At 47.6% G+C, this 23,493-nt stretch overlaps 1 protein-coding gene and 1 long non-coding RNA gene across 4 annotated transcripts in view; one reads left to right on the forward strand and one right to left on the reverse strand.

The window, feature by feature from the left end:
- The first annotated feature begins 1,194 nt into the window (after positions 1–1,194).
- On the forward strand, positions 1,195–9,702 carry LOC102948844 (T-cell-interacting, activating receptor on myeloid cells protein 1-like). Of its 3 annotated transcripts, none has more exons than XM_042968276.1 (6): positions 1,195–1,289; positions 6,528–6,563; positions 6,695–6,985; positions 7,241–7,537; positions 9,100–9,277; positions 9,615–9,702. In XM_042968276.1, exons 1-5 carry the CDS (start codon positions 1,256–1,258, stop codon positions 9,240–9,242), a joined length of 801 nt encoding a protein of 266 aa, XP_042824210.1. In that variant the 5' UTR covers positions 1,195–1,255; the 3' UTR covers positions 9,243–9,277; positions 9,615–9,702. The 3 variants fall into 3 exon arrangements, with proteins under 3 accessions (XP_042824210.1, XP_042824211.1, XP_042824212.1); XM_042968277.1 differs by having other exon boundaries at positions 9,100–9,246; positions 9,615–9,685; XM_042968278.1 differs by lacking the exon at positions 6,528–6,563 and having other exon boundaries at positions 1,204–1,289.
- Positions 2,058–23,493, reverse strand: part of LOC122234027 — a 30,658-nt gene continuing 9,222 nt past the window's right edge. Inside the window, exons 2-3 of the long non-coding RNA XR_006211715.1 lie at positions 18,583–18,643; positions 2,058–2,909 (exon numbers count right to left, since the gene is read on the reverse strand). This is a non-coding gene — a long non-coding RNA (uncharacterized LOC122234027). The remainder of the gene's footprint in view (positions 2,910–18,582; positions 18,644–23,493) is intronic.

Here is a 23,493-nt window from a genome sequence, read left to right on the forward strand (position 1 = left end):
TCCTGGTTCTTTTAAATTTTTTTTTAAACGTTTTTATTTATTTTTGAGACAGAGAGAGACAGAGCATGAACGGGGGAGGGTCACAGAGAGAGGGAGACACAGAATCGGAAGCAGGCTCCAGGCTCTGAGCTGTCAGCACAGAGCCTGACGTGGGGCTCGAACTCACGGACTGTGAGATCATGACCTGAGCCGAAGTCAGACACTCAACCGACCAAGCCACCCAGGCGCCCCTTGGGTCTCCTGGTTCTGAGGTGCTCTGTGAACGTACTGGTGGGTCCTGACCCAAGAGAGAAAGCCCATCTATACAGCTGTGAGGAAGGACAGAATTCCTTTTTGCCTGGCATACATACTCTCATTTTATTATTTTTTATTTTTAAGTTTATTTATTTTTAATTTTTTTCTTTAATATATTTTTTTTAATGTTTATTTATTTTTGAGACAGAGAGAGACAGAGCATAAACAGGGGAGGGTCAGAGAGAGAGGGAGACACAGAATCTGAAACAGGCTCCAGGCTCCGAGCTGTCAGCACAGAGCCCAACGCGGGGCTCGAACCCACGGACCGTGAGATCATGACCTGAGCTGAAGTCGGACGCTTAACTGACAAGCCACCCAAGCGCCCCAAGTTTATTTATTTTTAATTTTTTTTAATGTTTATTTATTTTTGGAAGAGAGAGACAAAGTGTGAGCAGGGGAGGGGCAGAGAGAGAGGGAGACACAGAATCCCAAGCAGGCTCCAGGCTTTGAGCCATCAGCACAGACCTGATGAGAGGCTTGAACCCACGAACCGTGAGATCATGACCTCAGCCATGGTCGGACACTTAACTGACTGAGCCACTCAGGCGACCCTAGTCCTCAGCTCTTAAGACAGTGGACAATGTCCAGCAACCTGAGTGTCCAGCATTTTCCAGTATTCTCAACAGTGAAATATCTTCATCTTCTCTTGGGAATCCTTCAGGCTCACGCCCCAGCTACGTGGGGGGTCGCATGTCTGATGCATGCAATCTGAAGACAGACAAGGACTGAGGACTTCTGTGAGTCAAATCCTTGAAGCTGGGCGTGTGAGGAACATGTTGCAATCAGCAGCACTGAGAACGTTTCCAGTTTGTAGCTGTGAAAGGAGGAACTTAACAGTTAGAGAAACCTTGTTCCTGCCCACACTCTGGAGTCAGGAGCGAGGTTGTGGCCGTCCCAGCTCCGCTCCCTCCCACAGGCTGCACAGCTGAAGACGGGGCTCTGGACAGGCTGGTTTGCTGCCATGATCCCTAGGCTACTCCCACTGCTCTGTCTCAGTAAGTCTCACGGGGCGACCCTAGAAAACAACAGACTCGGTAAGAGGTTTGGGCTGGGGATTGAAAGAGAAACCAAAAGCATCAGCCTTGGTTTATTGAGCACATACTACGTATCAGAAATCTTGCCGAGTGCAATCAATGCACACATTACTTCTAAACTGGTGCTTTACAAATTTCAATGAATGTTCCAAGTTCATGATTTCTGCAGAAAAGCCTTTGCTACCTGTACTTTATTGGCTTAACGTGTTTTTTTTTTAATTTAAAAATAATATTTATTTATTTTTGAGAGAAAGAGCACAAGTGGGGGAGGGGCAGAAAGAGAGGGAGTCACAGAATCTGAAGCAGGCTCCAGGCTCTGAGCTGTCAGCACAGAGCCCGACGCGGGGCTCGAACTCACCAGCCGTGAGATCATGACCTGAGCCGAACTTGGACGCTTAACCGACTGAACCACCCAGGCGCCCCGGCTTAATGTGTTTTGCTTTTAATACTGACTTAGCCTTTTTTACCTAAATAAAAGTGCTTAGGAAAGAAACTTTCGATACTATGAATGAAAATCCAGGTCGGGGCACCCGGGTGGTTTGGTTGGTTGAGCATCGGCTCTTGGTTTTGGTTCAGGTCATGGACCTCATGGTTTATGGGATTTGAGCTGAGCATCAGGCTCTGCACTGACAGCATGGAACCTGCTTTGGGGTTCTCTCTCTCTCCCTCTCTCTGCCTCTTCCCCACTCAAGAACACACAGACCCGCTCTCTCTCTCTCTCTCTCTCTCAAAATAAATAAATAAACTTAAAAAAAATCCAGGTCAAATACGAAAACTATAAAGTAAATGCAGCGAGAAGGAAACAGTATTAGCATTCTCTAACTATACGCTGGTCCTTGTCAAGCTTCTGGGCCTGAGAGCTGCTAGTTCTCTGCTATGGAGGCAATTAGCCCCCATCCAGGTATGTCAGAGGCTAGCTTCAAGGAGGCTCTCTTGGTGCTTACTGCATACAATCACGCAGCGCTTGGACTGTCCTTCCTTCCGCCTCGAACTCATCACGTCTAACACTGATGGGACGTATTCCACATTTGGGAAGTACCACGCTGGTCCCCACCCCTCAAAAAATAAAAACAACACTCCCCACAACACAAACCCTGCAAGAGAGAACGAGGTCCACGTCTGCAGATTAGGAATCCAATCTGAGTCTGCAGAGCGAAGTGCCTTGTCTCGGATCGCACGGGTGGTATGCAGGGAAGCCAGATCTCGACCCAGAACCGCCGGGTTCTAAAAACGTTTCCACTCAGCCAAGATGTTGAAGTAAGAGGGACACACACGTGGGGTCCTTGGTATGGAGCACTCTAGGAGTGTCTGAAAGGGTTTTGGGGTTGGAAACCCCTGAGGAGGCAGAGATACGTGATTCAGAATGTCCCCAGTGATGGGAGCTAGAATGTACCTCAGAATGAACTGGTCTCCAGAAACCAACAAAGCTTGATATCCACAAACAGGAAGGGAGGACTCACGTCAGCGTGGCTCTTTGCACTTGGCTTCCTGCCATCGCCACGGATCTCTGATCCCAAGACTTCAGGCTTGCTCACAGAGGGCCCCTTATGTCAGAGGCTCGTCGTAGGAAGACACGCCCGTCTGTGTCCAAAAAAAATATGTCTACTATCCCTTTTATCGTTCATTCTCCTCTGGCTGGGTTAGGCACAGGTTCAGCTAGCAACACCTTCCAGAGATCGTCTCCGGACACATGTCTGAAATCTTCACTCCTTTTGACGGCTGAGTACTATTCCACTTATACATGGATCTCATTTTGTTTCTCCATCCGCCTGTTGGTGGGTGCCTGGGTTGTTCCCACCTTTTGACTATTCATTCTCTGCCTCACTGCAATGAGATAAACCTTTTTCCAAGTTTGGCTTTGAGAGCGAGTGAGTCTCTCCTAAGAGGACTTCCTCTTGCCTCCATAAGCAATGAGGCCTCTAAGCAAGTGTCCTGCTCAAGACAGGGGTGAGATCAGAGGAGATGTGCCGGGAGCCTGGGGCCGAATGATAAACCCCACGTGGCCTGAAGGTGTGTCCAACCACCATCTACCAAGTTCCATCTCCTTCCTGCTAACAGAGCACAGGAGGCCACTGAAGCGATTAGGCCCATGTTTCTAACACATCTCCATTTTTTTTTTTTTTTTTTTTTTACCCTGTGTGGACCACCAGTTTTGTGTCTCAGCAGTGAAAAGGGGGGAACTACCAGATCTTTATTTTTTATTTTTTATTTTTTATTTTTTTTAACGTTTATTTATTTTTGAGACAGAGAGAGACAGAGCATGAACAGGGGAGGGTCAGAGAGAGGGAGACACAGAACCTGAAACAGGCTCCAGGCTCTGAGCTGTCAGCACAGACCCCAACGTGGGGCTCGAACTCGCAGACTGTGAGATCATGACCTGAGCTGAAGACACGTAGCCTGCTGAGCCACCCAGGTGCCCCTAGAGCGGAATATTTTAAATGCAAAGGTAGGGGGCACCTGGCTGACTCAGTCGAAGGGGGCGAGACTAATGATCTCAGGGTTGGAAGTTCAAAAGCCACGTTGGGCGCAGAGCGTACCTTTAAAAAGTAAAACATAAAGAGGGGTGCCTGGGTGGGTCAGTCAGTTAAGCGTCTGACTTTGGCTCAGGTCATGATCTCACGGTTCATGAGTTTGAGCCCCATGTGGGGCTCTGTGCTGACAACTCAGAGCCTGGAGCCTGCTTTGGATTCTGTGTCTCCGTCTCTCTCTGCCCCTTTCTCCCTTGCTCTCTTTCTCTCTCTCTCAAAAATAAACACTAAAGGGGCACCTGGGTGGCTCAGTCAGTTGAGCGTCCAACTTCGGCTCAGGTCACATCTCACGGCTCATTGAGTTCAAGCCCCTCGTCGGGCTCTGTGCTGACAGTTCAGAGCCTGGAGCCTGCTTCAGATTCTGTCTCCCTCTCTCTTTGTCCTTCCCCCACTTGCCCTCTGTCTCTTTCTCTCAAATATAAATAAACATTTAAAAAAATAAACACTAAAATTTTTTTTTAACGTTTATTTTTGAGACAGAGAGAGACAGAGCATGAACGGGGGAGGGTCAGAGAGAGGGAGACACAGAATCTGAAACAGGCTCCAGGCTCTGAGCTGTCAGCACAGAACCCGACGCGGGGCTCGAACTCACGGACCGCGAGATCATGACCTGAGCCGAAGTCGAATGCTTCACCGACCGAGCCACCCAGGCGCCCCGAAACTACCAGATCTTTATGCTAAAACTGTCTCCCTCCCTCCATAGTTCTCTGATCCCAAGACGTCAGGCGGCCCCACAGAGCGATCCTTACATCACCTCCTTACCTCCCTCAAAGGTGTTTGGGACCGAGCGTCTTGAGGAGTGCAGGAGGGGGCTGAGGGACACAGGGCTGGGACTGCAAAGGCTCTGAATTTTCACAGGCCCCGAAATGTCCCGTGAGGCAAGACAGAACACACGCTGACTTCTCTGTCCTAATCGCAATCCCCTTGTGAGCTGTCCCATGCCATCTAGAATTTATTTTTTCAGACTCCCACTTTGTCTGGCATTGGTGAGAATTTTCTTTCCAATACCGTAAACACACCCATTATGTTCTACTTTTTATTACGTTAAATATATGTAAATAATATTGATCCTCTTAACTCTCTGTAAGTACACAGTTCGGTGGCATTTCAGTGCATTCACAACGATGTGCAACCTTCACCCAAAACGTTTCTGTCATCCCCGACATAAATTCTGTACTCGTTCATCAATACTCCTTTCTGCTTCCTCCCCAGCCCCCTGATAACCATGCATTTGCCCATTCTAGCTAGGTACTTTGTGTCAGTGGAATCACACAGTAATTGTTCTTGGGTGTTGGGCTAATTTCACACAGCAAAGTGTCATCCAAGTCCACTCATGATGTAGCATCTATCAGCATTTCATTGCTTTTAATGTTTATTTACTTTTGAGAGAGAGAGACCGAGTGAGAGCAGGGGAGGAGCAGAGAGAGAGAGGGAGACACAGAAACAGAAGCAGCTCCAGGCTCTGAGCTGTCAGCACAGAGCCCGCCGTGGGGCTCGAACCCACGAACTGCGAGAGCATGACCTGAGAGGAAGTCAGATGCTTAACTGACTGAACCACCCAAGCGCCCCAGCATTTCATTCCTTTCAAACGGCAGAAGAGTATTCCACTGTCTGTACAGACCACATACCTTTCCTTTATCCACTTATCCTTCACTGGATGCTTGGGTCTTTTCATGTTTTGGCTATTTATCACTTTTTCTTTTTTTTTCAAAACATGGAATGTAGTATTTTTGATTTCCCCAGACAATTTTAGCACAAAGGCCTGGTAACTTCCCCCTTTTCATGACTAAGACACAAAACTGGTTCACACAGGGAAAGAAAGAAAGAAAGAAAGAAAGAAAGAAAGAAAGAAAGAAAGAAAGAAAGAAAGAAAGAAAGAAAAGAAAGAAAGAAGGAAAGAAAGAAAGAAAGAAAGAAAGAAAGAAAGAAAGAAAGAAAGTCTAAGTCAACGGATTTTTTTTTTAAGTTTTTATTTTTGAGAGAGACAGACAGAGTGCAAGCGGGGGAGGGGCAAAGAGAGAGGGAGTCACGGAATCCGAAGCAGGCTCCAGGCTCTGAGCTGTCAGCACAGAGCCCGACGTGGGGTTTCGACTCATGGACCAGGAGATCATGACTGCAGCCAAAGTTGGACGCTTAATGGACTGAGCCACCCAGGTGCCCCTGGCATAGAGCAGCCTTCAGCATGGGGTGGGGAGGGCTTCTGGCACAGGTGAGGCTGTCTGCAGACTGTCAGGCCCACTCAGGGTCTCAGACAAGATCAGAGGTGGCCCAGGGTCACATTCAAGTCCCATGCTTCCTGATCTTTTTCAGGGTTCCTGCCTTCTACATCCAGGGTGAATTGGCGGGGGCTGGTGGGGGGGATGTTCAGGAACTGTAACACCAGCTTGACAGAAATGCAAGAACCTGTCCATGATAGAGGCTGAGAATCCAGGGGTCTGTGGACATTTGTGAAGCCAGGAGAGCCCCTGGAGTGGCAGGTGGCATCCAAAGAGGAGACCTTCTGTGGGAAATGGGGCAGGAGCTGAGGGCAGAGTGGAAGCCTGGGTCCAGCATGGGGAAATGAGAACCCTCCCAGATGCATGACCTCCAGGGTCCAGTCTCAGCAGCAGCCCCCTGGGGAGGTCCCTCGGGATGGGGGCTCAGGTTCCACGGACAGAGCGTTCTCTTGCAGGGCTGTGCGCTGGCCAAGGAAGCAGGGGGACTGACGGTGAGTGTTCCTTCAGTTAAACCCTCCCTCTCCTTTGCTCCAAATTCCCCGCATCCCTTCTCTTTCCTTCAAGGGGTTTCCTGACAGCAGGCGAGGGCACCAAATCCTGTCCCCAATCTGCTTCCTTCCAGAGCCCCTTCCCAAGCCCACCCTCAGGGCCTGGCCCAGCTGGGTGGTGCCTCCCAGAAGCAGTGTAAGGCTGCGATGCCAGACCCCGACCAAGGATGTCGACTTTGTTCTCAAAAAGGGTAATGTTGTTTTGGACGTTTCACGATCACCGGCTTCCAAGGAGGGCCTGGCTGAATTTCACCTCACTGGCCTAAGAACCAGCCACGCTGGAGACTACACCTGTGAGTGCTACAGACCAGGGGCCCCGGACATAAGATCACCGCCCAGTGAGGTCATCCTGCTGCTGGTGACAGGTGAGGAGCAGGACAGGCCTGGGGGAGGGACCAGAGGACGGGACACAGAAGGTGGAGAAACACAGCAACAGAATGACTTGGTCGGCCTCATCCAGGGCTCGTGGGGGCAGGGGGACCTCCTTCCCGCAGAGTCGAAAGAGGGTGACACCAGGGATCTGTGTCCCACCCTCAGCAGGAACCCCCCGTGGGAGAACAAGGGTGAGTGGGGGACCCTGGGCTTTTCCCCGTGACCTCGGGGCCCCCCTTCTCTTACAGGAGGTCTCCCTAAACCTTCCCTGCAAGCCCACCAAAGGGGTGTGGTGACCGCAGGAGACGACGTGACCCTGCAGTGCCAGAGGCCAGACAATGTTTTCGGGCCCATGAGGTTCGCTCTGCTGAAGGCGGGAGTGGCAGAGCCCATCCGGCTCCGGACCCCAGTCGGCAAGGAGGCGGACTTCTCCCTGCAGACCGTGACAGTCGGTGACGCCGGGAACTACAGCTGTGTCTACTTCCAGACCGGGACTCCTTTCTGGGCCTCACAGCCTAGCGATGGTCTTGAGATCCGGGTGAGAGGTGAGGTTTTGCACGACTTTTCAGAAGTTGGAGAAATTCAATTCATTTCTTCATCAGCTTGTTTTTATTTTGGCTGTTTTGCTTGCTTTCCCAGTTGGGTGGACCCATCACTGACTTACAACACTATCCGTTTAAGGTGAACGACGTGCTCTTTTTTCTACCTGGAGAGCGTTGCTTCTGTTCCTTTCTGATTCTTCTTTCTCTTCTGATTTTACCGTCATCTCCTCCTCGCACCTGCCCTTTCCTAACCTCTAGTCTTTGGCCTTTGTTGTTCTGTATTCCTGGAGAATTGCTCAAGTTGTTCTTGCAAACGATCCATCCCGCCAACCGTCAGCGTCCCTTCCCCTACCCTTTGCGTCTCTTAGACTTGTGGGTCGTCCCGGTGATGGCAGCCTCATGGCTTGCGGTCTCGTTCTTAGTGCGCGGTGCTGCCCCGGCCGCCGGGTTCTGGGTCACCCGTGCAGGATCTTCCACAACCATCTTGTGTGTCTGGCCAGAACGTTGCTTCCTCGGATGCCACACCCCGTGCTTCCGTGGCACCGTAGACGTGTGCATGTGAGCTGTGGTGGCCCATCGCCCTCTGGTTGGAAAGCAGGGACCGTGCAGCCAGCGCAGACAGGTGCAGAGGGCACCCTGGGCTCCGCGACGTCACCACGGGTTCCTCCCACGGACTCTGTCTCCGGGAAACGTTGTGGCTGGTGGGCTCACACATGAACTCTGCACCCACGGCCTGTGTGACATGGAAGCTTCACTCGCAGGTCCTCTTAGGAGCCAGGGCCAACCCCGAGCCCAGGTCCTGGTTAGCAGCCAGGGCCAACCCTGAGCCCAGGTCCTCATTAGCAGCCAGGGCCAACCCTTAGCCCAGGTCCTCATTAGCAGCCAGGGCCAACGCCAGCCCAGGTCCTCATTAGCAGCCAGGGCCAACCCTTAGCCCAGGTCCTTGTTAGCAGCCAGAGCCAACGCCAGCCCAGGTCCTCGTTAGGAGCCCAGGTCCTCATTAGGAGCCAGGGCCAATGCCAGGGCCAACGCCAGCCCAGGTCCTCATTAGGAGCCCAGACAACACTGAGCCCTAGCTCTTCTTGGGTGTGGTGGGAATGAAATGCACAGTGCTCTCGGTGCTTAGCTACTGAGCTTGAATTTTCTTGAGCTCACGGCCGCCTGAAGTCTTTGCCGTGAGGAGGGGGTGCACAGACACCCACCGAATCATTTCCGAGCTCGGGACAGTAACTTTGGGTTTTGGTCTTGCTCCTAAGCCTGATTCCTAATATCAGGAGGGAGAAGGGAAAAGGGACACGTGGGAGGGTCAAATGACATGAAGAGCCAATAAGTGAAGGAAGAGAGACCGAGCAGAGAGAAGACAAAGGACAGAAGACCAAGGAAGACCCACTAGAACCCTCACGAAATCCCACGTTGGGTTTTCAGTGATTACAACTTCAGGGCGGCCACAGCTGACCACTAGCCAGGGCACACAAGTGGGTGCAGGAGCGTCCCGTTGGGCAGATCCACGTGGGAAGGACGGGCGCTCCTCTACTGGCTGGTGCTGACGCTCTCCTCTCTCCCAGTCCCCCCAGGTGCCATATCGAGGGACTACACCACGGGCAACCTCATCCGCCTGGGTCTGGCTTCCCTAGTTGTGGTTATTATGGGCGCTCTCCTGCTGGAAGCCTGGTGCAGCCAGAAGGAGTCTCCACGTGGATCCACGTAGAACAGCTGAGCCGTTCTTGTCTTGTTCATGGGCTGGTATAGTGACACGGGGTTCTCTGAACACCAAACTCCACTATGGGGACATGCTGTGTTTGTCACCATGGGCACAATTGCCACTTTGGGTGGGATATTTCTTCACCACGTGGGACTGTCCTGTTCCTTGTGGGAACATTCAGCACCATTTCTTTTTCTCATTAAAGAGCGGCTGAAGCCCCAGTCATTGTGGGACAAGATAATGAGTGCTATCAGGACCTTTCCCAACATTCCTAGAGACGGGGAATGGGAGGTGGGGTGGTGTTCCCCTGGTGGGGAACCCTGTGTTAGGAGGCCAGGGAAATAATATTCTTCCTCTTCCTTCCTCCCCTGTCCTTAGGTCTGTACTACCCACATGCTCCAGGGCTTCCCAGGGAATGATGAGTGCGGATGGAGAGACCTGCCGATCCTTAACAGTCCTGTGGAACCTACATTCTTAGCTCTATGAAGAACCACTCAAGGACGAGGCTTACCTCTTGCCACAGCTTTGCCTGGGGCAGAGCACAGAATGGAACATAAAGACACATTCAAAAAATTTGGATGATTTGAAAAAAACACTTAAAACTTCAGAGTCTGGCTGGGTAGCACGTGCAGTTACCTCCATAGGAACCGTGATGCCATTGACATGTAGGGAAAACACTGCTTCCTGCATATTATCGACCCCCCTCCATTCTCTATTTTGTACTTCGGGACCAGCAATTAGTCAAGTGTGAAACTTTCCTTATTTATCCTATGTGCCTTTTCAATTTTATTTCATAGAGTCTCCATATTTTGCCTAATTTTGGGAGGCTCCCTCTCAACTTCATAGCATCAAGTTGCTTCTGAGCTGTACCCAGGATTTCTTCGTCATCTGGTGCAGGTGTAAAAAGGTTATCCACGATATTTTCACCTTCATGATCTGTTGCTGTTTGTTCATAATCCTGTTGTCACAAATACTCATTCTTATTTTAGAACTATTGTCTCCTCTCTTAAAACCCAGGATATATGCTTATAAAAATCGAGTTCTGGGGTCGCCTGGGTGGCTCTGGCAGGGGTCTTGACTGTTGACTGTGGTTCAGGTCATGATATCAGGATCATGAGATCAAGTCCCACACCGAGCTCTGCACTGAGCATGTAGCCTGCTTAAGTTTCTCTCTTTGTCCCCCTCTGCCCATCTCCCCCACGTGCTTTCTCTCTTTTTCTCTCAAAAAGAAAAAAAAAAGTCCTGTTTGGAGTAGAGATGATTCTTGCAAATGTAATTCTTTGTTTCATCTGCTTCGTTTTGTTGCACTAGCTTTCATCAGATCATGGACGAGTCTTGCTTCGGGGTTCCGGGGGCAGACAGGAACTTCTCCCAGGCTGCAAATCTTTTGGCAGACTTTTTCAATGTGGACACTCTGGTAGCCTCAGGCACCAGGAGAATTTTTCTGTTCCTTCTACCCAATGAGTGAAACTCATGGTTCCTACTGAGAACAGACCCCCTTGGCTGGTGTTTGGCCAAGAGTGGTCAAATGGACAGAACTTTGGATTTATGCCCAGTATGAGTGTGGCACATCACAGAGACACCAGTTGTTCACTGGACAACCACATCTTGCTTCAGTCTCTGCCTTGGCTGTGCATGCAACAGACTTTGTGATGTTTCCACTCCCTAACGTGTAACTGCCCATGTCTGTTTTAGACTGCCTTTCCTCTTCAATCATATCTTACTTTTATTTTGAAGTCATTCAATTCACAGGAAGTTGCAAACTCAGGACAGATACTTGTACCCTGCACCCAATTTCTCCAATGGTTCCATGATATGTCCATTACAAGATCCAAACCAAGAAGCTAACACTAGCACAATGCGAGGGTAGGGTTTGATGTTGTTTTGTCACCTGTAGATTCGTGGAGCCACCAGCACAACCAACATAGCGATCCATCTATCACCTCATGCTGTGCCTTACTGTCACACCCACCGCTCTCCCCAACATCACCCTCCAACCTGGGCAACCGCTGGTTTGTTCATCTTTACCACTGTGTCATTTTCAGAATGTTTTATGTGACATCACCTGACTTTCTTTTCCTGACCTGCGGGTCACATGAGAGGAAGGAAGGGAAAGGCTGGAGGAAAGAGGTCACTGCCCACATGCAGCTGTCCTCCGTCCAGGGGTTGCAAAGCTGAAGAGGGATCCTTGGATCAGGCTGCATGGCCAGTATGACCGTGGAACTCCTTCCTTCCTTTGCTTTGGTACGTTCCTTAGGATGGTACGCTGGGGGGTTCAAGATAAGGGTGGATGGACAGGTTGACAGACTCGGAAAATACAAAAGACATAACACTGGTTGTATTTACAGACCGTTTCACACATGTCAGGGCCCACGCTGCAAGCTTTACATCCATTCATCACTCAAGTTTTTTCCAATATTCAAATATGTACATTCCACATTCATGACTGTGTGCTATGCCTGCACCACTGTTACTCATTTAGTAATTTACTAATAGGAGTCAACGTTTGTTCTTTAAATACACGTTTTTATTTGAAAATGGAAACAGTTAGCAATAATTTAAAAATGCAGTGTCACCTACCTGGTAAAGGAGGGTAAATATAAATATAGAATATGATGGAAAGGCAAAAAATGTTAGGACGTGCTAGCCTTACACTGTTGATGGTCAGGCTTCTGAGCCCACGGCCAACCACTCCCTAGTTACAAAGAGTGATGAGCCAGAGATAAAGGTGTTCTAAAGTCGGCTTGAAATGCATCTTCTCTCCTTGATGTGATCAGAAGGGCATAACGTGATTGAAAGGGTAATAACTTTCTAACGCCATGATCAAAGCTATAGAATACCACGTCACTGCATTGCCCAAAATCATCTCCTAGAGCATTCTGTGGGACATGTCACTCTGACCCTTGCAAACACTCCTGTGTGGTGGGAATGAGGCCCACTTGGATAAATGAGGACCCTGGGACCGATGGCTGAGGGTTCCTGCTCAGGGCCACAGGGAGAATGAGCAGAGAAGTCAAAGCCCAAGTCCGTCTGCTTCTAAAGGCATTTCTGTTTCCACTGGGTTACAACGGGAAATTAAGACAGATACAAGTATGAGGTCTTCAAAACAGAAATGTCCTTGGGGTACCTGACCAGATGCTGAGGAGGGGACATTCCAAAGACACAAAAGGGAGGAGCTCATGATGCTAAGTGAAAGTCTAGTCATAAAGACCATATAATACACGATTCCACTCATAGGAAAGTCCAGAGTAGGGAAACCCACAGAGAAAGCAGGCTAGTGTTTAGGGCTGCAGGTGGTGGGGGTAGGGAAATACAGCAAAAGCGTTAGAGTAATGGGGGGTCATTTTGAAGCCATGAAAACGTTTTAAATTTGGGTGGTATTTGCACGCATCTGTGAATAAAGGAAAGCCGCTGGACTGCACGTATTACATGGGTGAACTGTATGGCATGTGAATTATATCTCGATAAAGTTGTTTTAAAGTTTCCTGGGTGTGGAACAGGGTACAGCTCAGGATGTCTGTCTACAGGTGCCAAAACCCCTGGTTTCATCAGGCAAGAATGGCTTGTGGTTCTCAGCCTGGTTTTGGGCACGTGACTGGATCCAAGTTCTTACCACATCTCTCTGATCCCTAGATTCTAGGATAGTCTATGCGCTCTCTTTACATCAGACCCTCACCGTGGGAAAATGAAAAGAATGTCCTTCTTAGGCCTTCTAATTGTGTTTCCAGGAAAGAAGTGAATTCAACTCATGTTTTGGAGCCTCCTCTCCTGCGCACGCGGGTTGTGGTGCCTGGGCCCGATTTCCTTATCCATACAACGAGGACAGTTATGCCCGTCTGCAGCGCTGTCACAGTGATTAGAGACTGCTCATAGGAAGATTACTGCTATTTCCATGGGGGAATGAATCCTATCGTCCCCTCCCCCTGGCTCAGGAGCTATTTCTACTGGAAACCCATCACATAGGACTGTCCGTCGTCTGTCAGCAAAGAAAGCATGTCCCTCCTGTCTTCTGTCCTTGAGAGAACGTGTGCCCCTGTGATCAGGCTTCGAGGCAGCCCCAGTGAGATTCTACAATGGTCTCCAAAAGACTTCTACAATGGTCCCCTCTGATCACTGTGGAGGTGCTGTGCAGAGTGAACCTGAGTTCTGTGGCCTGGGCCAGTGTGATGAGAAGCCACGCGGTCAAGCCTGTGTCCAACCAACATGTTCTTCCTAATCATATTGGGTGAAACCCTGGAGCCTCAGAGAGATATACCCCAGTGGAGAAGCAGGGAGAGGGTCCCCGTCCCTACCAGCAGCATCTGTGGCAGTGAGTGAGGGCAGGCGTTGGGGAGGCAGGAACTGAAGAGCTCTGAAGGTTTCAGAACCTGCGTGGTCCTCAGTCAAGAGACGGCAGGTGGAGGGCACTGAGTTCTAGCAGGAATTCACTTGAAATGACTACATGATGCTTGCTGATATGTTTTCTTCACTAAGTTTAATTTACAGGGTAAGCTGGACTCTCACACTTGAGTGCCTCCCTCTACTCTGATCTTCCAACAGCTATGGGCAGCTTAAGGTCCTTTCACATTCTGTGACTCCAGACATCCCACTCGCTCCCATAGGAAATCTCATCTCCACCACTAAATCTGCTTACACTGTGTGCGGTCTGACCATGGTCTTCTGCCTTCTGCCCAGTTTCAGCAACATCAGAAGTGGCACATGCCCTCCTGCCACAGTACGGCCCATCACAATGGGGACGGATCTGTTCTGGGGCTCTGCCCTCTCTGCAGGGACTGGGCAGGAGGGACAAGGGTCCAGGCCCCTGGTGCTTTGATGCACAGGGACCAGGCTCTGTCTAGACGTGGGGGTCATGCTGCTTCCCATGTGCAACTTCTGAGGCGTCCACAGGTCTCTGCTCTCTCTACATGTTTCTTTCCTCCATTTTTTGTGTTCCTCTGACTTTGCAACAGCAGTCCTTAGCATGCCTTGGCATACGCCCACTATCTTCCACTTTCTCAGACTTTTCTTTCTTTCTTTAATAAAAAACCGTTTTTAATGTTTATTTTTGAGAGAGAGAGAGAGAGGGAGGGAGGGAGAGAGAGAGAGAGAGAGAGAGAGAGAGAGAGAGAAAAGGCGCAAGCAGGGGAGGGAGGGGCAGAGAGAGAGAGAGAGACAGAATCTGAAGCACACTCCAGGCCCTGAGCTGTCAGCACAGTGCCTGACGCGGGGCTCGAACTCACAAACTGTGAGTTCAAACTCAAACTCATGACCTGAGCCCAAGTCGGCTTAACCGACTGAGCCACCCAGGCACCCCTGCTTTTCTTGATGCGTGCACGTGTTTGCACCTAAAAGTCCTATCAACTTCTCACTTTCCCCCAGAAACACCAAACCGTTTTTCCATACGGGAGAAGGAAATTTCTCTTCTTAGAAATGCATGTCTAACTAAACTCCTTGTGAACGTAAAATCTTTATTACAGTAATATTCATGTACAGGCATGATGTCAATTTCCAGGAGCTCTTAGCACTCAGGCAAAAGTACGTACCCACACAGACACTCCGCAAATCACACTATGACCGTTCTCTATCCCAAAGTGCACTTAATCTAGCCATTTCTTCTACAGCCCCTGATACATTTTTTTTTAATTTTTTTTAACGTTTATTTATTTTTGAGACAGGGAGAGACAGAGCATGAACAGGGGAGGGTCAGAGAGAGGTAGACACAGAATATGAAGTAGGCTCCAGGCTCTGAGCTGTCAGCACAGAGCTCGACGCGGGGCTCGAACCCACAGACCGCAAGATCATGACCCGAGCCGAAGTCGGCCGCCTAACCGACTGAGCCACCCAGGCGCCCCCCCCGATACATTTTCTAGATTGCTCCAGCGGGGCAATAACCATGAGGCAGTCTGGGGAAGCCTGGTGACTGAGTCTAACTCTAGCCAAGTGCTGCCAGTATCTAAGGAAGTCTGTCATAAACTGACTGGGAACCTTGTTCCACACAATAGCTTGTATCTCATGGGTGATTCTTTTACAGGGTTGTGTGTCTGGCCAAAGAGACACAATAGATGGCGATTATTTTTCCTACTTGTTCTTTCATCCCAAATTCCCTATCCTTTCCATGTCCTTCTTTAAATTTTTTTTTTTTACATTTATTTATTTTTGAGAGACAGAGTGAGACAAAGTGAGAGTGCGGGAGGGGCAGAGAGAGAGGGAGACACAGAATCTGAAACAGGCTCCAGGCTCCAAGCTGTCAGCACAGAGCCCGACGTGAGGCTCGAACCCACAGACCGTGAGATCATGACCTGAGCTGAAGTCAGACGCTCAACCGACCGAGCCACCCAGGCGCCCCGGAAATATATTATTTTTAATCAGAGACTGTTGTGTTAGTCTTTGTCATTTCTCCAATGCGCCCATTATGTTCCTTTTAAGTCTTTCATCGTTTCCATTTGTTTCACCTTTTCTATTTTGCATTCTTGGATGATCTCTCCTGTCAGTCTTTAAAATCATTAAGCTGGTCACCAGCAGAATTCCTTCTACTACTGTCTGCAGCTATTACCATTTTGGTTTATCTTGGCGTTAACAATTTAATTTTCGATGACTCTGTCTTGTTCTCCAGATGCAGGGTTTCTACAGCACTCTGCTTTTGGGTCATGTGTGTGGTATCTACTTGGGTCGCCAGGCCCGTACTACATCGTTGAAAATTACCTTGGTTTCTACTATAATTCTACTTCACTGGATGCTACAAATGAATTTCTTGGTTTATAACTTTGTGTCTTCCTGATTCTTCCCACAGTCAATAAACGTTTTATAATTAGAAATGAAGGCCTGTATGGTCAGTAATGAGAGGGGGAGGGGACTTTCTAAATATGGTGGCATCATCGGGGCCTGGGTGGCTCAGTCAGTTAAGCATCTGACTTCGGCTCAGGTCACGATCTCACGGCTTCTGAGTTTGAGCCCCGCGTCGGGCTCTGTGCTGACAGCCCAGAACTTGGAGCCTGCTTCCGATTCTGTCTCCCTCTCTCTCTGCCCCTCCCCTTCCCATTCTCTCCCTCTCTCTCTCTCAAAAATAAACAATAAAAAATTTTTAAAAATATGGTGGCATCATTAGAAATTACTCTGCATGGACCTCACCTCAGGGAACGTGGTTACCGCTGAGTTTAGAGATAGACTCGGCAGTAACTGGGATGTGTGACGCTGAGAAATTCCCTGTTTATAGGCCATAGCTATTCCCAGTTCTACTGAGAGGGATGATGCACATACAGGCTCCTCCTTAGGAACCAGGTCCACAGCCAACTTCAAGCCCTACTTGGTTGCAGCTGATATGCACCATGACCCAGATGCTTAGCTTCTGAATTCCAAAATTCCCGGGCTCACTGCCTATATGAAGTTTAAGTTTTGTGCTATGAGGATACTGGGCCAGCTACGAGATTTTGGCACTCTGCTGGAGCCGTAATAGGTTGATTTTTGTCCCCCAAAAGGTATGTGTGAGTCCTAACTCCCAGTACCTGTGAATGCGACCTTATTTGGAAATAGCATTATCTGGTCTTTGCAGATAATCATTTGTTAACTTCACATGAGGTTACACTGGATTAGGGAATACTCTTACTCAATGTGACTGGTGTCCTTAAAAGATGAGGAGTAAGTAATGACACTGAGACATACTGAAGGAAGACAGCCATGTGAAAACAGAGGCTGAGATTGGAGTGATGTGGCCACAGGCCAAAGAGTGCTTGGAGCTTCCAGGAGCTAGAAGAGGAAAGAGGGAAGGATTTTTCCCTAGAATCTTTGGAGAAAGTATTGCTCTGTCAACACCTTGACTTCAGACTTCTGTGGGAGGCCGGGCCCCAGTGCCAGGCTGAGACCAGGCCGAGCAACAGCTCCCTGTTGACTCAGCCAACCCGGTGGTTCCCCCTCCCATTCCCCCACTTTCAATGGCATACGAAAGCCTTGTCAAGGCTGAGAAAGTTAATTCCTGAAGCCTGTGGTCTGCAGGTGTTGGCAGTAATGCTACCTCCCTTTTTCTACCCCGACTCAGATAGAAACAAACATGGGAATTGTGTTTTGCTAGCAATCTTATCAACAAGGTCTTGTTGTGACCCGTCTAGAAAATTCACAAGAAACACAGAACTAAATGTTTTGGTTGGCAGCGATTATGTGAAACCTGTTTATTCTTAGAATGGCCTGACCCATAAGAGTCTGGATATAAAAGATTGTGTACTGCAACAATAAAGCCGTCACTTGGGCCATCAGCCCAGGGGACCGTCCTGTTCCCAAACTGTCTTCTCTTCTCTCTTTTTTTCTTACATTCCCCTACCCTCAGGACCCTGATCTCGGTGTTTGTTGCGCCGGTCGCAACAGACTTCGAAACTTCAGACTGTGAGAGAATACATTTCTGTTGCTTTATGTCACCCAGTTTGTGGCATTTTGTTATGACAGCCTGAAGAAGGCAATAAAAGTGCTCTGAGTCTTTTGTGTTGCTCCTAATCCCTAATCCCTGGAGGGAGAAAGGAGAAAGGAAATGCGGGAAAGTGGAAATGAGATAAAGACCAAATAAACGAAGGAAGAGAGAGAGGGCACAGAGAATATAAAGGAAAGAAGACAAAAAGAAGGGCCATTATAGACCTCATGAAATCCTACATCATGTTTTCAATAAAACTTGAGTAAAGGTACAAGACCACTGGCCAGGAAACACAAGAGGGTGTGTGAGAGTCACATTTGGTAGATCCATTTGAGCAGAAGGGATACCAGTCATGATCTCATTCTTTCAGTTTTCTCAGGTACCACACTGGGGGATTACACCAAAGTCAACCTCATCCAACCGGGTCTTTCTGTCATGTTTCTGATTATCACCAGGACTGAAGCCTGGCATAGCCAGAAGGGAGTCTCCACAAGGAACCACGTAAAGCAGCTGGACTTTTGTAGCGATATATGGTTCCTTAAACCCCAAACCCTATCATTAACATAACACTTCCTGTTTCTCAGTAGGAGGGCCAATGGCCTTGTAGGTGAGGTATTTCTTTACCATGTATGCCTGTCCTATTGATTACAGAAACACTTAGCATCTGCTTTCCCCGTTAAATACCAGTTAAAGCCCCCAATAAGCACGGGAGAAGAAGAAAAGCACATACTATAGCACTTTCTCAAACATCCCTAGATATAGATGTTGGGGAATGGGGTGGTATTCCTCTGGTGGGGAACCTGTGTTTAGAGGCCAGGAGAAATAATATTCTTCCTTTTCCTTCCGCCCCCCACTGTGATCTCTTTCTGTCCTTCTCCCCACAGACCCCACAGCTGCCCAGGGGAATGATGGGTGTTGATCAGATCAGACCCACTGACCCTGAACAGTTTCTTATGGAACGCGCATTCTCACCTCTGTTGAGAATGTTGCCGCTCCAGGAGAAGATGACGGCTTCCTCTTCTGTACTCTTCACCTGGGGCAGAGGACAGGCATAAAGATCAGTCCAACAAAACATGAATTTATGCAACACATAACAATTAATCTTTCTCCTACTGATCTACCATTTCTGTCATAAACCAAAGTTCCATACGTGTGTGGGTCTGTTTCTGGGATCATTATTTATTTGGTCAGTGTGGCTTTTACTGTGCCTTTTCCTGACCTCCTATGTTGTGAGCACTTTCTCAGGTACTACTGGAAATATGTATATATTCCTCATGAAGTATATGAAGTATATGAGTATATACTTTGCCCTTTTTTTAAAAAAAATTTTTTTTAATGTTTATTTATTTATTTTTTAATTTCTTTTTTAACGTTTATTTATTTTTGGGACAGAGAGAGAAAGAGCATGAACGGGGGAGGGGCAGAGAGAGAGGGAGACACAGAATCGGAAGCAGGCTCCAGGCTCTGAGCCGTCAGCCCAGAGCCCGATGCGGGGCTCGAACTCACGAACCGTGAGATCGTGACCTGAGCCAAAGTCGGACGCTCAAACGACTGAGCCACCCAGGTGCCCCTACTTTGTCCATTTTTTAATTTGGTTGTTAATCTTCCTGATACTGTGTGGTAAGAATATATATAATCTGGGCATATGTCCATTATTAACAGACACACCTTGCAAATATTTACCTCAGTCTGTTACTTCTCTTCGCATTTTTAAATGAAACTTTGCATCTTCTTAAAAGTCGGAGTTTTGACAAAAGTTCTTCTTTTATAGCTAAAACTTTTGTATTCTAACCAGGAAGTCTTGCCACACATATACTATGCACCCTTATAGATGGTATCAGCTAAGAGTCAGTGTTCATTCTTTTCACATATAGATTAACTCAGTTGTTCCTGCACCATTTCTTGAAAGGATTCTTCTTTTTCCACTCAATTACCTTGGCATTTTTGTTTAAAAACCAGTTTGTCATAGATTCATGAGTTGATTTCTGAACTCTTGTTCCAGTAATCCATTTTTCTATACTTTGGCTTATACCACACTATATCGATTACTGTAGCTTTTTAAAAGTCTTGAAAACAGAGGCTATTGGTTTATCAGATTTTTAAATGATCCTGGCTATTCTAGATCTTTTTAATTTTCATGTACATGTAAAAAAATGTTTTAAGTATATATATTTAAAATTTTTTAAGTTTGGGGAGCCTGGGTGGCTCAGTCGGTTGAGCGTCCGACTTCGGCTCAGGTCATGATCTCGCGGTCCGTGAGTTCGAGCCCCGCGTCAGGCTCTGTGCTGACCGCTCAGAGCCTGGAGCCTGTTTCAGATTCTGTGTCTCCCTCTCTCTAACCCTCCCCCATTCACGGTCTGTCTCTGTCTCATAAATAAATAAACGTTAAAAAAATTTTTTTTTAAATAAAAATAATTTTTTTAAGTTTATTTATTTTGACAAAGAGAGAGAAAGGGAGAGAGTAAGTGAGTACAAGTGGGGGAGAGGCAGAGACAGAATCCCAAGTAGACTCCACATGTCAGTGGAGTCCTACATGGGCCTCAAATTGGCAAACTGTGAGATCGCAACCTGAGCCAAGATCAAGACTCCGACGCTTAACTGACTGAGCCACCCAGGCACCCCTTTAAGTATATTTTTAAGTTTATTTATAGAGAGAAAGAAAATGTGTGTGTGAGCAGGGGAGGGCAGAGAGAGAGGGAGAGAGAGAATCCCAAGCAGACTCCACGGCGTCGGCACAGAGCCCAGTGTGGGGTCTGATCTCATGAACCTCGATATCATGTCCTGAGCGAAAATCAAGTTGGACGCTTAACTGACTGAGCTACCTAGGTGCCCCATCAAATGCATTTTAGAATCAAATTGTCAATTTCTCCCAAAGGCTACTGGGATACTGAATGGGATTGCGTTTACACCACACATCAACTTGGAGGGAATGTGAACCTTAATAATATTGAGTGTTCTGATCCAGGGGCATGGTTTATCTATTTTGATTTTCTCTCATCAGTGTTTTGCCTTTTTCACTGTTCAGCTCTGACATATGTCCACTTTAATTTTATCCTTAAGTTTTTCATGTTCATTGATGTGATATAAATGTTGCTGCTTTCTGAATTATCGCTTGCAGTGGTTCCCTGAGTGGGCATATGAATACAATTATTGTTTTTGTTACTGACAAATGCTGCTACCTTCCAAGTTCAGACATTATTTCTTACAACTTTTTGTAGATTCCTTAGAAACTTCTACATAGTTTATCATATTCTCTGTGACTAAAGACAGTTTTACTTGTTCCATTTCTATTCTGCATGCCTTTCTTTAAACTGCCTAATTTCTTGGGGCGCCTGGGTGGCTCATTCAGTTAAGCGTCTGACTTTGGCTCAGGTCATGATTTCGTGGTTCATGAGTTCTAGCCCCACGTTGGGCTCTGTGCTGACAGCTCGGAGCCTGGAGCCTTCTTGGGATTCTGTGTCTCCCTCTCTCTTTGCGCCTTCCCCGCTCACACTCTGTCTCTCGAAAATGAATAAATGTTAAAAAAAATTTTTAAAAATATGCTACTTGTAGGTTTTTCACAGAAGCCCTTTATAAGTATAAGGAAGTTCCCTTCTGCGTCCTGATTTGCTGAAACCTCACACCTTATAAAAATGAAATCAGGGGCGCCTAGGTAGCTCGGTCACTTGAGCATCTGACCCTTCATTTTGGTTCAGGTCATGATCCCAGGGTTGTGGGATCAAGCTCATGTCGGGATCCATGCTGGGCAAGAAGCCTGCTTAAAGTTCTGTTTCCCTCTCCCTCTGTCCCCCTCCCCTGCTTGTGCTCTCTCTAAAATAAAAATGAAATAAAAATAGATTATCTAAATGAAGCCACATTCATAGGTCTTGGAGGTTAGGAGTTCAACATCTTCTGGAGGGACACAAATCAACCCATTTGAAAGATGGCTGACGGCCTGTCTACCCCATTATTTAAGTGTTTGTGTATCTTTGGTTGGAATTGTTAGAACTACTTCTTCACTTGACTCTATTTATCAGATTTTGGGAAAAAATACTTAAAAACACAGCATATGGAGCGTATACTGCAGAAGGGAGAGATTTCTGGTCATTTAATAAGGCTCTTATTCTTTCTTATAGTCAGAGGACCAAACACTAGGATGTGCATTTTACCTAATCTTTATTAGTGCATTTTCTTTTAGTGAGTTTTTGAATTAAGAATCATTACGGAGGGGCGCCTGGGTGGCTAGGTCACTTGAGCGTCTGACTTTGGCTCAGGTCATGATCTCGCAGTTTGTGAGTCTGAGCCCCACATGGGGCTCGCTTCAGATCCTCTGTCCCCCTTTCTCTCTCCCTACCCCCCACACCTCTCTCTCTCTCAAAAATAAACATTAGGGGCGCCTGGGTGGCTCGGTCGGTTAAGCGTCCGACTTCGGCTCAGGTCATGATCTCACGGTCCGTGAGTTCTAGCCCCGCGTCGGGCTCTGTGCTGACCGCTCAGAGCCTGGAGCCTGTTTCAGATTCTGTGTCTCCCTCTCTCTCTGCCCCTCCCCTGTTCATGCTCTGTCTCTCTCTGTCTCAAAAATAAATAAACATTTAAAAAAAATTTTTAAAAAATAAATAAACATTAAAAAAATGAATATGAAGCAACAATTTTCCATTACCAGGCATTACAAAAGATATAAAATGCATTGAGTCTTCTTTGACATTTATCTTTCATGAAATCTATTAGTAATGGGAATGTTTCCACCCAATGGAGTGCTCAATTAAGGACACCTAAATAGCATCTATAAACTGCAGTGAAAAGGAGCGCATACTAAATTAGAAACACAGAAAATTAAGATGAAAATAATCTCACAACATACAAATTAACATCTTTTTAAAGAAAGGTGCAATCTGCAGATATCTCATCTGTAGCAACTTCCAGCCTACACGGTGTCCGAGTACAGGAGGAAAGCCTTCTGGCTTGCAAACCATTCCAGAGTGCGACACAGTAACGGTCATCGCCTGCACACTCCAGTGTGTGATCCCTGCAGATATAGGTGTTCTTTTCTACAACCACAGGACACCCCTTAGAGTCAGGACTCAACACGGATACACGGCTGCATTCTCGTACTCAAGAGCTCATTCAAGTTGTGCCAATGGTCCCAGGACCTCCCTTCCCAAGGAGAGAATCCAGTTCGGGGTCATGTGTGGCACTCAGCGGCCACACTTCCTTCATCTTCTTCCCTCTCGAATGGTTTTCCCTTGATTTTCGTGAGCTGAGATTACAGGCTAGTTACTTTGCAGAACGACCTCAGTTGGATTAGTCTCGTATCCACTCACATTCAGATTCAGGTTATCTGTAGGTCAACAGAACCTTCAGAAACATGATCTTGCCTCCCAGCAAGTGGTACACCATTTTGACTTGTCTTGTTTGATGGATGTTTGACACCTCTTTACTTTCCCTACAGATTTCCTAGAGAATCCACTTCTCCCAGAGCATGTAATTCTCTAGAGATTTGGTGCAGAGTTACAGAGGGGGTACTGCACTCTGCTAGGCTGACCAGGGAGAATATTCCAAGGGCTCAGAGCCCATCCCTCAGGAGCTGCCAAAGGTGAGCCCTGAGGGGAAGACAGGACTTTCTTAGTAACACATAGGTTCTGAGCAAGGCGGGCCTGCTGACTTAACCCTTCCCTGCACACCTGCCTGCATTCTGGTTGTTAGAAGCAAGCCGCTACAAATGGCCCGTGTTCCAGAAGAGGAGAATTCGACTCTAACTTTTGGTGTGATGAACAGAATATATAGACAGGTTTAAACCGTCGTAAGTCCAAAGTAACCACCACACGCTCCAATCTCCTAAATACGTATTAAACTAGGACTTAGAGCCCTCACTCCCAGAGACACAAACCTTCTCTTCTTTTTGCT

This window comes from Panthera tigris, chromosome E2, assembly GCF_018350195.1.
Source record: "Panthera tigris isolate Pti1 chromosome E2, P.tigris_Pti1_mat1.1, whole genome shotgun sequence".
Classification (NCBI taxonomy): domain Eukaryota; kingdom Metazoa; phylum Chordata; class Mammalia; order Carnivora; family Felidae; genus Panthera; species Panthera tigris.

Excerpts from the sequence above, each read along its gene's own strand:
- LOC102948844 (XM_042968276.1), top strand. The coding sequence starts at position 1,256 with ATGATCCCTAGGCTACTCCCACTGCTCTGTCTCA. Across the intron at positions 1,290-6,527 it reads ACTCCCACTGCTCTGTCTCA|GGCTGTGCGCTGGCCAAGGA; the intron begins GTAAGTCTCACG and ends GTTCTCTTGCAG. Across the intron at positions 7,538-9,099 it reads TCTTGAGATCCGGGTGAGAG|TCCCCCCAGGTGCCATATCG; the intron begins GTGAGGTTTTGC and ends CCTCTCTCCCAG.